The sequence below is a fragment of the Euleptes europaea genome, chromosome 2 (genome assembly GCF_029931775.1).
Source record: "Euleptes europaea isolate rEulEur1 chromosome 2, rEulEur1.hap1, whole genome shotgun sequence".
NCBI classification, from domain to species: Eukaryota; Metazoa; Chordata; class Lepidosauria; order Squamata; family Sphaerodactylidae; genus Euleptes; species Euleptes europaea.
The window spans coordinates 25,964,865-25,978,127 of record NC_079313.1 but is presented as its reverse complement, the minus strand read 5'-3'; the positions used below and the strand labels follow the sequence as shown (position 1 = coordinate 25,978,127).

General features: G+C 47.7%; 1 protein-coding gene across 1 annotated transcript in view; it reads right to left on the bottom strand.

Annotated features, from left to right (window-relative positions):
• Positions 1-3,898: 3,898 nt before the first annotated feature.
• The window catches only part of ATF6 (activating transcription factor 6), a 104,928-nt gene continuing 95,563 nt past the window's right edge, over positions 3,899-13,263 (bottom strand). Inside the window, exon 16 of the mRNA XM_056845688.1 lies at positions 3,899-4,122. Coding sequence (XP_056701666.1) covers positions 3,914-4,122 — 209 coding nt within the window. The 3' untranslated portion in view covers positions 3,899-3,913. The remainder of the gene's footprint in view (positions 4,123-13,263) is intronic.

Here is a 13,263-nt window from a genome sequence, read left to right as displayed (position 1 = left end):
ACTTTAAATGGGACGCTAGTTGAAGCAGAAGAATTCTGCAATGGGACTTTTACATTACATTTTTACATACTTGGGGAGGGCTGTCTCCCCAGAGAAATCTAAGGGTCCTCAAATCCATGCCTTCCCCCTCCTTCTTTGCTTACCTCTCCTTCTGTTGTTGATGATAGACTTTGGACTCAACAGCAGATATGCAGAACATTATTAAATAAGCTATTGCAGAACTGGACTTAAAAGAAAATATGAAGCAGATGCACCCAAAAAAACAAATCAACCCCAACCAAATCCACCAATGTTCTCCATTAACAGTTTTTAATTTATTCTCAAGAAAAGAAGAACAGACACAGAAGCTGTCCCTCATTCTGATGCGCCTGACTTTCATATGCCTTCACACACATACCCACACCCTACATCAAAAGCAGACAAACTGATCTAGGTACAAAAAAAAAAAAATCAACTCCCCAAAGACCCCTCCCCAACCCACAAATTGCTTTCTTATTCAGGTTTTGCAAAGAACTGTTTTCCTTACTTCAAAATGGTTTAACTTGTTTGTGATTTAAGATGCTTTAATTTGGGGGGGGGGAAGTGTTCTTATGCTCTGCTGACTGCAGCAGAAACATCTCAGGAAAGGGTGTGTGTATTGGGGGGAATGGTTAACAACACTTGATGCGTTGGGCAAGCACAGGATCTGAGAAAATCCTGCCTGTGTGGTTCTTCCCTCCCAAGATGGAGGTTTCCTATTTGTCTTGGGTGAAAACGCACGGTCGCTTTAGCCTCCTTTACTCCCTGTATCAGCCAGGATTCAGCCAGGATCCAACGCACGTTCTGCAAAAATGCATGCGTTCGATCCTGGCTGAATCCTGGCTGAAACAGGGAATAAAGGAGGTTAACGCGACCATGCATTTTTGCCCTATGTGTGCTGTGAGATTTGGGGTTTTTCTAGTAAGACAAGGGGGAAACAAAGCAAACGGGCTTGGCTGGCTGGGTGCTGGACAGTTGTGAACAGGCAGTGGAGGTGAAGGGGTTGAGGACAGCAAGGCAGCTGAAGGTGCCAGTGAGCATGAAGGGAAACAGAACAGCCAGCGTGGTGTAGCAGTTAAGAGCGGTGGACTCTAGTCTGGAGAACCGGGTTCAATTCCCCATTCCTCCACGTGTGCGAGACTCTAATCTGGAGAACTGGGTTTGATTTCTCCACTCCTCCAGATGAAGCCAGCTGGGTGACCTTGGGCTAGTCACAATTCTCTCAGAACTCTCTCAGCCCCATCTACCTCACAAGGTGTCTGTTGTGGAGAGAGGAAAAGAAGGAGATTGTAAGCTGGTTCGATTCTCCTTAAAAGGTAGAGGAAGTCGGCATATAAAAACCAACTGTTCTTCTCCAAGGCCGCAGCCTCTAGATATGCTAAAAAACCAGCCTGACGCTGACCATGCCCTCAAGCTCCCAGCCTCACTCCTGCGGCTGCTGACAAACGTACCAGCCGGGGCTCCAACGGAGGCTTTCAGGTGATCATTTCAGGCTGGCCACGCTTGCTGGCTGCTTGCCTGGCCCTTCACTGTGCCCCAGGGCTGGGTAAATCCAGAGATTTCTCCAAGGAAAGGCCCCCCGCCAACGTCCCACAGGAGACCTAGTGCTGTGACCTTCCCCCTGGCTTGTGCCCTCACTTTTTCAAGACAGCTTTGCACATTGTTTCCAAAAGCAGCCTTCCAAGAATGTCTCTGTTTGTTTCCACCCCTATTGAATTGCACAGAGCGTGGCTGTCTACAGGGAACAGCTAATCGTGGGATAACAGTCTATCCCCCCTTTCCCCCCCATAAAAAACAGGGTACAAAGGAACGCTGGCCTCCAAGTGAACAATGCCTTCGTTAATAAAATAATGTTTGTGAAATGTTACTCAGCTCCCTCCAGGAGCCAAAGCAATTTTCCTCGACAAGGAAAATAACAGGAGGATCCCTCCATCCCTGAAAGCCCAAAGCTGATGGAGAGAAGTCGGGGGGAGGCTCAGAGCCACGCAGAAGGGGGTTTGAGGTAAACTTGAAGGGTGATCCTTTGAAAAGACAGAGCTCAGCCCTTGCCCAACACTGTGGCTGACAGCCGGGCCACATATTATTTACAGAGAGCTCTCTATGTGCATGACGCTGTGCAGGCTAACAAAGACAGGCCCGTGGCCCTTGCAGCTTCCACGTTTCCTTGGAAAGCAGATAGCATCCCTCCTTTCATGGAAAGAACAAAAAAGAAACGAACACGCACGTGTACTCTTTTGGTTCGATTCCCGCTTACAAACTCATTAGTCTCTGGGCTCATCCTGACTTATCACTTCTGGGAATGGTCTTACTACGTGTTACGTACCATTTTGTAGAATGATAGAGTTGGAAGGACCACCAGGGTCATCTAGTCCAACCCCCTGCACAATACAGGAAATTCACAACTACCTCCCCCACACACCCCCAGTGACCCCTACTCCATGCCCAGAAGATGGACAAGGTGTCCTCCCTCCCATGAACTGCCCAAGGTCATAGAATCAGCATTGCTGACAGATGGCCATCTAGCCTCTGCTTCAAAACCTCCAGGGAAGGAGAGCTTACCACCTCCCAGGGAAGCCTGTTCCACCAAGGAACTGCTCTAACTTGTGGAATAGCCTTCCACGTTCTAATTTAAGTGCAACAGGACACAGTTTCCAGTTTGCACGTCATGCGAAGGAGAAGAGACACTGCTGCCCTCTACCTTTGAAAAAAAGCTGGATAAGGGGGAACAACACACCCAGGGAGCTGAAAGAGATCGGGCTGAAACCAAACTCTGGCAAAGCTCTCCTTTGGTCCAGGCACCAGTGCACCCAGCTGCAGCCAAAATTTAGCAACCTCTGGAGAAACTGACATTTCTACATTTCCTTCAGACGGGTCTCTTTCAGCTCCCTCTGCAGGCTGGGGTTAAGAGCAGAAACACAGGGCTGCCTCTCCTGTGACTGTCACTTGCCCTCTCTCAGAGAATTATAGAATCATAGAGTTGGAAGGGGCCATAGAGGCCATCTAATCCAACCCCCTGCTTAACGCAGGATCAGCCTAGAGCATCCCTGACAAGTGCTTGTCCAGCCTCTGCTTAAAGACTGCCAGTGAGGGGGTGCTCACCACCAACTTAGGTAGCTGATTCCTCTGTCGAACAACTCCTATTATCCAGCCGGTACCTTTCCTCCCGCAATTTAAACCCATTATTGTGAGTCCTATCCTTTGCTGCCAACAGGAACAGCTCCCTGCCCTCCTCTAAGCGACAGCCCTTCAGATACTTAAAGAGAGCAATCTTCTCTCCTAAATACCCAGCACACTTCTCCAGCCAGTGCTCCAAACGTCTATGGCCCCAGCGGCCAGGGATGTGTGTGTGGTGCACATGTTCTCAGGAATGCTATAACAGGAAATGGGCAAACATCCCAGATCATGTGCTGCAAATGTGTGACAAATGGGCATTTGGTGTGCAATGAGCTGCTTGCCTAGGAAGACTCCTTATGATACGTCGCTTGTTCTGGGAGTAAATGAAATAGTGAAGCAGACACTGCAAGTCAACGATCCAGCCAAGAGCATTTGGGGTGACCCTAATTTTTTTAATCCTCTCTGGATACACAAGAACCACTTAGACTGCTCCCACCCCCCATTTCTACAAGGAGACAAATGAGAGGCCACCCTACAGGCTTAAGACTGAGAAAGGACTGTAAAGCACTCCACACGCTGCAGGGAGAACATAAATTAATAAAAAAATAACAACTTGGCGGTGGAAGGCTGTTTAGAAAGACTGGGTTAGGGTGTATCCCAGGACTTCAGGTTGACTGACACAGGCCAACCCTTGTCCGAGTCCAGAAGCTGCCATAAGCCAACCAACAAGGGTTGGCGGGAGGAAGTTTGTCATTCTGAGGCACTGTCCCACTTGGGCCTTCTAATGTGGCGATTCCACAATTGTTCTCACTGCAGGCGCTGCTTCCGGGACAGTGGGGGGAGAGCGATAGAAGGAGGCGGTTCGGTTCCTCTGCTGGTCTCGCAGGTAAGGAGGGATGGAGGCGCTCTTGATGTGCAAGATCCTGGTGTCCATCACTTCGCAGTCTATTTGCATCATGACTTCGTAGTCTTGGCCGTTAATTATTTTCTCTGGAAAAGAGGGGGTGGGGAGACACACAAACCAAAACAAGGCAAGAGTTAGCGCAGCGAAAAAGTTTCACTCAACAGTCTGATGCATTCAGCGGGGAAAATAAGTCGCTGGGCCGAAAAGCCCTGTCCCTAAAGTGGTTTCATATGAACCAGTCACCTCACAAGAAGCACACAAGATAGAGGGCACTGATAGGACCCAAAATGTGCAGGGCAATGATCCATCAGATGGGCTTACAAAAGGAGCCAAGCATCCACCAATCAGGAAAAAGCACTGCCCATCTGGAAGCAGATCAGACAGGTACAATGTTTAACCCCGCCCCTCTCATTGTAGCTAACTGGTGCCTGCAGAGTTCACCCACTGCTCCCTATTTTGAGTTCCGGCCAAAATACGGGGCCAGAACTGGGATGTTCTCCCACGCAAGTCTGGTTGAAACGATGGCAGCCCTGCGAGAACATCACTGCTAAGAGATTGTCTTTTGTGTTCCTCCCTCTTGAGTTAGATATATCGATCAGAGGGATAATCATGCAAGACAGACCAAAAAATTTTGAAAACCCAAAAAAACCTCAGGCAGACAGGGTTGCAATTTAACTATATACCACTTAGCTTGGACAGCAATGTGGTAATGATTGGCCCTTGGTTTAGCTTCCTAACCACCCAGAGAAGTAGCTTAGGCTGATGAGAATGACTGGATTGAGGTTACTCAGCAATCTTCATGGCAGTGTGTATGTGTGTGTGTGTGTGTGTGTGGGGGGAATCTTAACCCAAGTCCCCCAAATCCTAGACCAGCCATCTCCAACATGGTATCCGTGGCCACCATGGTATACTCCATTGGGTTTCCTGGTACCAACTTCCTTCCCCCCCCCCCCAAAGCAAACAGCAAATCCTGGCCTCCCTCCGCCTTATTAGAGTAGGAAATGCTTCAGAAGAGCCCAGGAAGCATCACGGTTGTGATTGCCAGGGGCGCTCATTCGGAAACAGTTTCCTCCATCCCTGGAGGAGGCTTGGCTTGGAGCCTCCCCACATATTGTGATCAGCTGAGCCTCTCCCACGAGGCCGCCATTCTGTGATGGTGCCCCATCCCCATTTCCAAAATTCCCAAAGCACTCAAAAGCCCGGCAAGAATGGTGACCGCTATCCCCAACTCTGACCACTGTACCACACTGGCGCATATCCAGCTTGCCAGTCCGATACCTGGCTCTCAAAACAACTCACGCAAGCCCTTGATAATAAATATTAAATGATGACCAAAGTCACAAAATATGGAGTTTGAGCTCTTGCTCCTTTTTCTTCTTAGAAACACAGGTCTTCTATGCACGGCGGTTTCACTCGCCGTAGCCCCTCCGACGACTTTGGGGCTTTGGGTTGATTATGCACACCGTTTCTGACGGTCAGAAACGGCATGCATAATCAACCCAAAGACCCAAAGTCGTCAAAGGGGCGACAGCGAGTGAAACCGCCATGCAGAAAAGTCCACATACCCTTAAGCTGCCTCATTTGTACAGAATCAGAGGAGCAGGCAGGGCTTGGCTTTTGCAGAGTGGAGCAGGGCAATCTCCCTAGCTTTTATTATGACATTCTCTCTCACACTCACACACATTTATATACACAATAGCTCCCCTCCCTCTTTTGAATGAATCCCAAATTGCCTCGAAGCCTGACCCATCTCAGCGCCTCTCAGTGGGTGGCCAGTTTCCCACACGGAAGATCACACTCCTCAGTGGCCCGGAGCTGAGAGCAGCTTGCTGCCGAGATTTCCGCATCACTGTTTTAAGTGTGGCTATCAGCAGGCTTCTTTGGCTGTCACTTCCTGCCCTCTGCCCTGCAAGTCCAGGTGGCCGAACAGTCTAAATGCACGTTGGGGGACTCCTGTGGAGCTCCCTTCTTGCACTAAAGGAGGCTCTTCATTGGGGCCAGTTCAAACAATCCTGTGCACTTCCTTTGTTTCCTTTCTGAGCAATTCCATTGCCCTGCAAGCAAAACAACAAACCCATGTGCTCCAATTGGCATGCGTGAAGCTGCTGTGACGGGGGGGGGGGGAAATGTCTGCTTCAATACAGGCTTGCTACGTGTGTGCTAAAGTAGTAGGGGAAAAGTCATGGAAAGTCATGGTGAACGATAACGGGAACTGGATAGAACCGCTGAGCTCTGAGGCTCCAGTCTATGTAAGACAACCAGATAAGCAAGGAATGTTGATGTGCCCCCGTCAGAGCATGGATTTGGGATAAATGTCTGTTCCCCAGTACAATCGGGGCTCAGTGTTTTGCTTGCTAGAGTAACTGAGCCACAGCTGCGAATAAAAGGGTTTTTCTTGACAACGGTCTTGGGTCTCTCTCTCCCCCCACGAACCCCGGTTTTCTGCAACATTCCCTTCTACTGAACCAGACCACTGATCTATCAGGGTTAGTACTGTCTACTCTGACTGGCAGCTGTTCTCTGGGGTCTCAGGCAGGACTTTTCACATCAGCTAACACCTCGTCCTTTTGAACTGGAGATGCTGGGCACCAAACCCGGGACCTTCTGCATGCAAAGAAAGTTCTCTACCACTGAGCCACGGCCTCTCCCCAAAGCAGGCTTGAGCCTGCCTTAGGTGAAGCACTGCCACCCCTCCCCCCACTCAATTAAAACCCCATAATTTACACACCACTTTCTGGGAGCCATATGCAAAGAACATCAGCTCTCCTTCTCTCTCTCTCTTCTCTCCAAGCCTTTGGCTTGCTGTTTCCACGTTTTTCTCTGCTATATTGTTTGCAGTTTGGTTTGTTTAGGATGTGTTGTTTGATTATTATATTGAATAAATTCTGCACATGTACAACACAATATCATAGTTATGTCAGAGACTGTAACAATTCTCTCAGGTGCTCCATATCCTTCCTTCCAGGAATTTGAAGCTACGTCACCAACAGCAGCCTCAAGACAATAAGTAGGGATCAAACCACACTTTTACAAGCGCACACACACCCTGCACATTTCCCATGTCTGCAGGAGGCCACAGCAAGGATAAATCCCCAAATGTTAAACATTTTCATACCATCAGAAATCCCACACCTGCTGTCTTCTCTTGTGGAAGAGAACAACCCCAGTGCAAAGGAAGGGCTTCTCTACTTGGGGTGGGGAGTCAAAATTCAAACTAAGTACATCTTCTAAAGCAAAAAAGAATGGCTCTCAACATCCTCTGGGAAATCACATTAGGAGCAGGCTCTCTCAACAACTAACCAGAGGTCTGGAGGTCTAACCAGAGTTCTGCTCTGGTTTGACCTCACCTAGAGTACTGTGTTCAGTTTTGGGCACCACAATTTAAGAAAGATGTAGACAAGCTGGAACGTGTCCAGAGGAGGGCAACAAAGATGGTGAGGGGTCTGGAGACCAAGTCCTATGAGGAAAGGTTGAAGGAGCTGGGCATGTTTAGCCTGAAGAGGAGAAGACTGAGAGGGGATATGATAACCATCTTCAAGTACATGAAGGGCTGTCATATAGAGGATGGTGCCGAGTTGTTTTCTGTTGCCCCAGAAGGTCAGACCAGAACCAATGGGTTGAAATTAAATCAAAAGTGTTTCCATCTAGACATGAGGAAGAATTTTCTAACAGAGCAGTTCCTCAGTGGAACAGGCTTCCTTGGGAGGTGGTAAGCTCTCCTTCCCTGGAGGTTTTTAAGAAGAGGTTAGATGGCCATCTGTTAGTCCAAGGAGTAGCTGCCACCAGCCCTTTCAAAAGATTGAGCTCCAGGGGGAAGATAAGGGCAATCCTCTCCCAACTCACTCCAAAATTGAGTGTAACGCTTACCCTGCAAGGTAGAGACCTGCCAGGGAAAGATTACACTCCCAAAATGTCTTAGGTTTTTGGTAGGTGGTTTTTACACTCACACAAAGGCACTTGGAATTTAGGCTTTGGAATCTCAAAATCACAGACACAAGCCATTTAAAGGCTAACAATTTATTTATAAGATTCAAGCTGGTTTACAGGAAAGAAAAGTCATGAAGTGTTAAGCAAGAAAACAATAAACTATTTAGCATAACTAGCTAATACATTCAAAAACCTTTTTGGTTCAAAAGGATTGGCAAAGGTTTCTTGCATCAGGTTTATAGTTACCAACTTCCAAAGATGCTTCCAGCATTCAAGAGTTTCAAAAGGTTGTCCAAAGGTTTCTCCAAGCAGGTCAGCTTGACCAGAGTTTCCCCCTCAAGGGCCAAAATCAAATGGGTTGTGATGCAGCCAGCACAGCTCTCCTGCTGTACCCCAAAGCATGCATAGTTTTCTCAAGGGTTGGTTTGTCCTTATATTCGTTTTCTCAGTGGCATGAGCTCATAGAGGCCAATTGAGAAAACGCAAGCACTTAGCTGTTAATTAATCGCTTGGTCAGAATTGCTGACTCACTCAGAGATGTGTTCAGGTGAGGAAGCCTGCAGAACTACCTGCACCTGGACATTGTCATGATGGCCGACCATTTAATTACCATGGCAATGCACGGCCTTGCATTCCAAATAGGGGAAAGGTTAACTAGCACCAGCTGGGGCTTACTCCCTCCACAGAAGCAGTTTTCAAAAGGAAACTTATTTTTCTGGTCTAAAATCCCAATAACACAGAATTCATAGGCCTCCCAGGCCTGAACCAAAAGAAATAATACAATCCAAGAAATTGAGAGGTCTCAACTTCTTGACACTGAGTCCTACCCGCTGGTCCATCTCACCTGGTAGTCCACTATGACCAGCAGCAGCTCCTAGTGGTCTTTCCCAGTCCAACTACCCCACATCCCTTTAACGGGTGTGTCAATGATTAAACTAGAGGTCTTCTGCATGCCAAAAACGCACACTACTGCTAAGCTATGACCCCCACCCAGTGTGACTATCTATGGTGGGGAGGAAAACTGAGTTGAGTCAAGGAACAGAGCTCCTGCCCAAACTGGACTACTGTTACCAAACTGGACTGCTGTTATCTCAGCTATCACAACCGTGATTTAACAATATGAATAATGTAGCAATGCTACAAGAAACAAAACGGTTTTCACTTTGGCTCACATCGACCTCAACGCTGATCTAGGATTGTTTATTGTGCCTAGGATCCTCCGGTAAATTTCCACTAACAGAAAAGGGGACATATCCTGGCTTGCTGTGGTGTTCTGAACGCCGCCTGACTGTCGGTCTACCTAATCCAGCATGAGACTTAGGGAGCAGCTGTCAGGTGGACGCTTCTCTCCACCTTGCTACCTGTGACCTTCAACATCACAAAGCCAATGATGCTTCATTCACTCTCCTAAAGCAGGGGTCTCAAAACTGCGGCTCCAGAGCCGCATGCGGCTCTTTGGCCCGTTGAGTGCGGCTCTCCGAACTTGGTTTGGAGCCCCTGCTCTTGCGCCCGCTCACGCTGGCAGCCGGGCTGCGGAGCCAGCATGCCTGAGAGAGAGAGAGCAGGCGAGCGGGCACGCTGTCTCTCCTCCCCCCCGCCGTGGAGAATGGCTGGGTCCCCCTTTCCCTTGCCTTCAATGGTTGGGAGGCTAAAGCATCCCCTCCCCTCTAGCCGTGTGATTGCTGGGTGGGCGGCTTGGCGGTTCCTGCCCCCCGCCTATCAGCTGTTGGGCGGGGCGGGCTTCCTTTGGTAGACCTGGCCTCCAGCTGAGTCCCATTTGGAGGCCATGTCTACCCACTGGCTTTCTTGGCGGTAGACCTGGACTCCAAGGAGGGGGGAGGGAAGTCCCACTTCAGAGGCCAGGTCTACCAACTGGCTTCTAAGGGCCTCCGGAGGCCAGGTCTACTGCCGAGAAAGCCAATGGGTAGACCTGGCCTCCCAACGGGACTCAGCCGGAGGCCAGGTCTACCAATAGGCTTTTATGGCGGTAGACCAGGCCTCCAGATGAGGACTCCGGACGGGGAGGGGAAAATGGCAGGGACTTACAATTTATTTTTTATCAATAAATAAGATCACTATTAAGTATGATATCAAGTTTTATTCAGTGTACCTATAGTTTAATTAAGACTTAAAACTTTAATTAAAGTTTATTAAATTAATAAACAGTGTACCTACCTATATAGTTTAAGTTTAAGAAATTTGGCTCTCAAAAGAAATCTCAATCATTGTACTGTTGATATTTGGCTCTTTTGACTAATGAGTTTGCCGACCCCTGTCCTAAAGCAAAGGCCTTTCCTGCTGAGCCAAGGCTCTTCATCTCAACCGCAACGCTGAACAATGAAGACTGTTGACATATTCAGCTGAATCTCATCAAAGCCACGTAAGAAGAGCCTATAATTCTGTCCTCACTGTTTCTGGCATTTGTAGAATAATCTCTCCATAGTCAATTATCTGCCATCTTGGAAACAGCAGGCAGGCTTCCTGGGGTCCAGACATCAGGACTAATTTGCGGCTGGTTGGGGGAGCCATCTGGGCCATCTAACATCCATCCCAGTCAACTTCTCTTTGCAACATCCAAGATGCCGTCCAGAATCCTTTTGGACTTTTGGACGGAGAAAACAAAGCTTGGATTCAAAGCAGCAGTTAACTAGAGCTTCTTGCCAATCAGTGTCTGAACAATATGTTTTCTGAGCCTAAAGATGGAAGGTGCCTAATGGAAACATATGAGTCATGAGGCATGGGATATATATTACGCTATATTTACTGTTGCCCTGGGTTAACTTGGATTCCAGCTGACAGTCCGCAATTAAGGACTGTACCATCCCAGAGGCCAAGCCACCTGCACAAACCATTAGAGCTCTTACATACATTAGAGACAACCCCCCCCAAAAAAGCAGAAAAAGCCACAGATTCCAACAGCCTGTGAGAACACCAAAGATGAAATGAAAGCAAGAGTCTCTCTCAAGCTCAGAGGTGCGCTTAAGGCTAGGGAAGGGAAGGTGTTATTACTCCATGGTAGGACTGAGATGCAGGTCCCAGAAGAGGTTAACTGCCTGTTGAGGTCTTTATCAGAAGCCCTGTTCCAGGTGACCCCACCAACAGAAGTTAGATGGGGGATATCCAGACAGGGACTTCTCAGTGGTGGCATCCAGGAAACACAATTCCCTCCCTAGAAAAGTTCACCCAGTGGACCCCTCTTCCCTCCTCTCACTAGCAAATATTTCACTGTATTTGGCTAAGCTTTTGGGGAGGGAGGTGTACACATTGTATTAGGTTACCATTCTGCTGCTTACGGTTTTATCTGATAGCTTAGTCAGGAAGATCTCATTGTCATGGGATAAGAGGACAAGTCCTCTTATGGATTGAGAGCTGGCTGAAAAATAGGAAGCAGAGAGTAGGAATCAATGATCAGTTCTCCCAATGGCGGGATGTGAGCAGTGGGGTGCCTCAGGGATCTGTGTTGGGACAAGTGCTTTTCAACCTGTTCATCAATGACCTGGAGTTGGGATTAAACAGTGAAGTAGACAAGTTTGCAGATGACACCAAATTATTTAGGGTGGTTAAAACAAAATCGGACTGTGAAGAGCTCCAGAAGGATCTCTGCGTACTGGAAGAATGGGCATTAAAATGGCAAATGAGATTCAATGTGAGCAAGTGTAAAGTGATGCATATTGGGGCAAAAAATCCCAACCACATATACACTGATGGGATCTGTGCTGGCAGCGACAGACCAAGAAAGGGATCTTGGGGTGGTAGTGGATAGCTCAATGAAGATGTCAACCCAGTGTGGGGCTGCTGTAAAAAAGGCAAATTCCATGCTGGCCATAATTAGATGAGGAATAGAGAATAAAACTGCTGATATCATACTGCCCTTGTACAAATCTATGGTGAGACCACACTTGGAATACTGTGTACAGTTCTGGTCACCACACCTAAAAAGGGATATTACAGAGCTTGAGAAGGTGCAGAAAAGAGCAACCAAAATGATTAAGGGACTAGAGCAACTGTCCTATGGGGAGCAGTTAGGACGCTTAGGGCTGTTTAGCTTGGAAAGAAGGCGGCTGAAGGGAGACATGATAGAGGTCTATAAAATTATGCATGGTTTGAAGAGAGTGGACAGGGAGAAGTTTTTCTCCCTCTCCCATAATACTAGAACACGGGGTCATCTGCTAAAGCTGGAGAGCGAGAGATTCAAAACAGATAAAAGGAAATATTTTTTTCACACAACACATAGTTAAATTGTGGAACTCCCTGCCCCAGGATGTGGTGATGGCTGCCAGCTTGGAGGGCTTTAAGAGGGGAGTGGACATATTCATGGAGGAGAGGGGTATTCATGGTTATTAGTTAGAATGGATACTGGTCATGTTGCATACCTATTCTCTCTAGTATCAGAAGAGCATGCCTATTATTTTGGGTGTGGTGGAACACAGGCAGGATGGTGCTGCTGCAGTAGTCTTGTTTGTGGCTTCCTAAAGGCACCTGGTTGTCCACTGTGTGAACAGACTGCTGGACTTGATGCGCCTTGGTCTGATCCAGCAGGGCCTTTCTTATGTTCTTTTGGTAAGACAATGCCTTTTTCTTCATTGAAGCAGCTTTTGTTAATCACCTTGGCTACTTTCAGAAGAAAAGCAGAGAACGAATGTTTCAATTTTTTTTTAAAAAAGTAACTGGTGGACTAGTCAGCATCCCATCATAATTCCCATGAAACAAATAATACCTAAGGTCCCCCCCCCCCAAAAAAAAGCCATACATGCAACCCTGGCAGTGCCATTCCCTGGTTCAAAAAATGCAAGAAATGAACAGAATGCTATGGCTTCTTTAGTGTTTTAAGATGAGGAGCGCATGGGGTGTTCCTAACCTTCCTCTTCTGCTGCTATCCTGGTATCCTGTAACTGCTTGGCCCAAAACTGCAGCCCCAAAGCAGGCGTGCGTGATGGTTAGCGAAGCTGTACAGAACTTTGGCTGCCGCTCAGTAACATAATGTTCAAAAAATGCCTGGCTGTGGCCACACTAAGTTTTTGAAGTTTTACTACTGTGCATTACCTACAATCCGATCGGTTTACAGAACTACATACAGGGAAAGAAGCCCTTCTCCCCGAAGATGTTTGGATTTATGAAAACATCTCCTTGTGGCTTTTTTTTAACACTCTGAAGCAGACAGCAGTTCAATACAGATCTATAGATGCGGACACTTCTATTACTTAGAATCATAGAATCATAGAGTTGGAAGGGACCACCAGGGTCATCTAGTCCAACCCCCTGCACAATGCAGGAAATTCACAACTACCTCCACCCTCAGT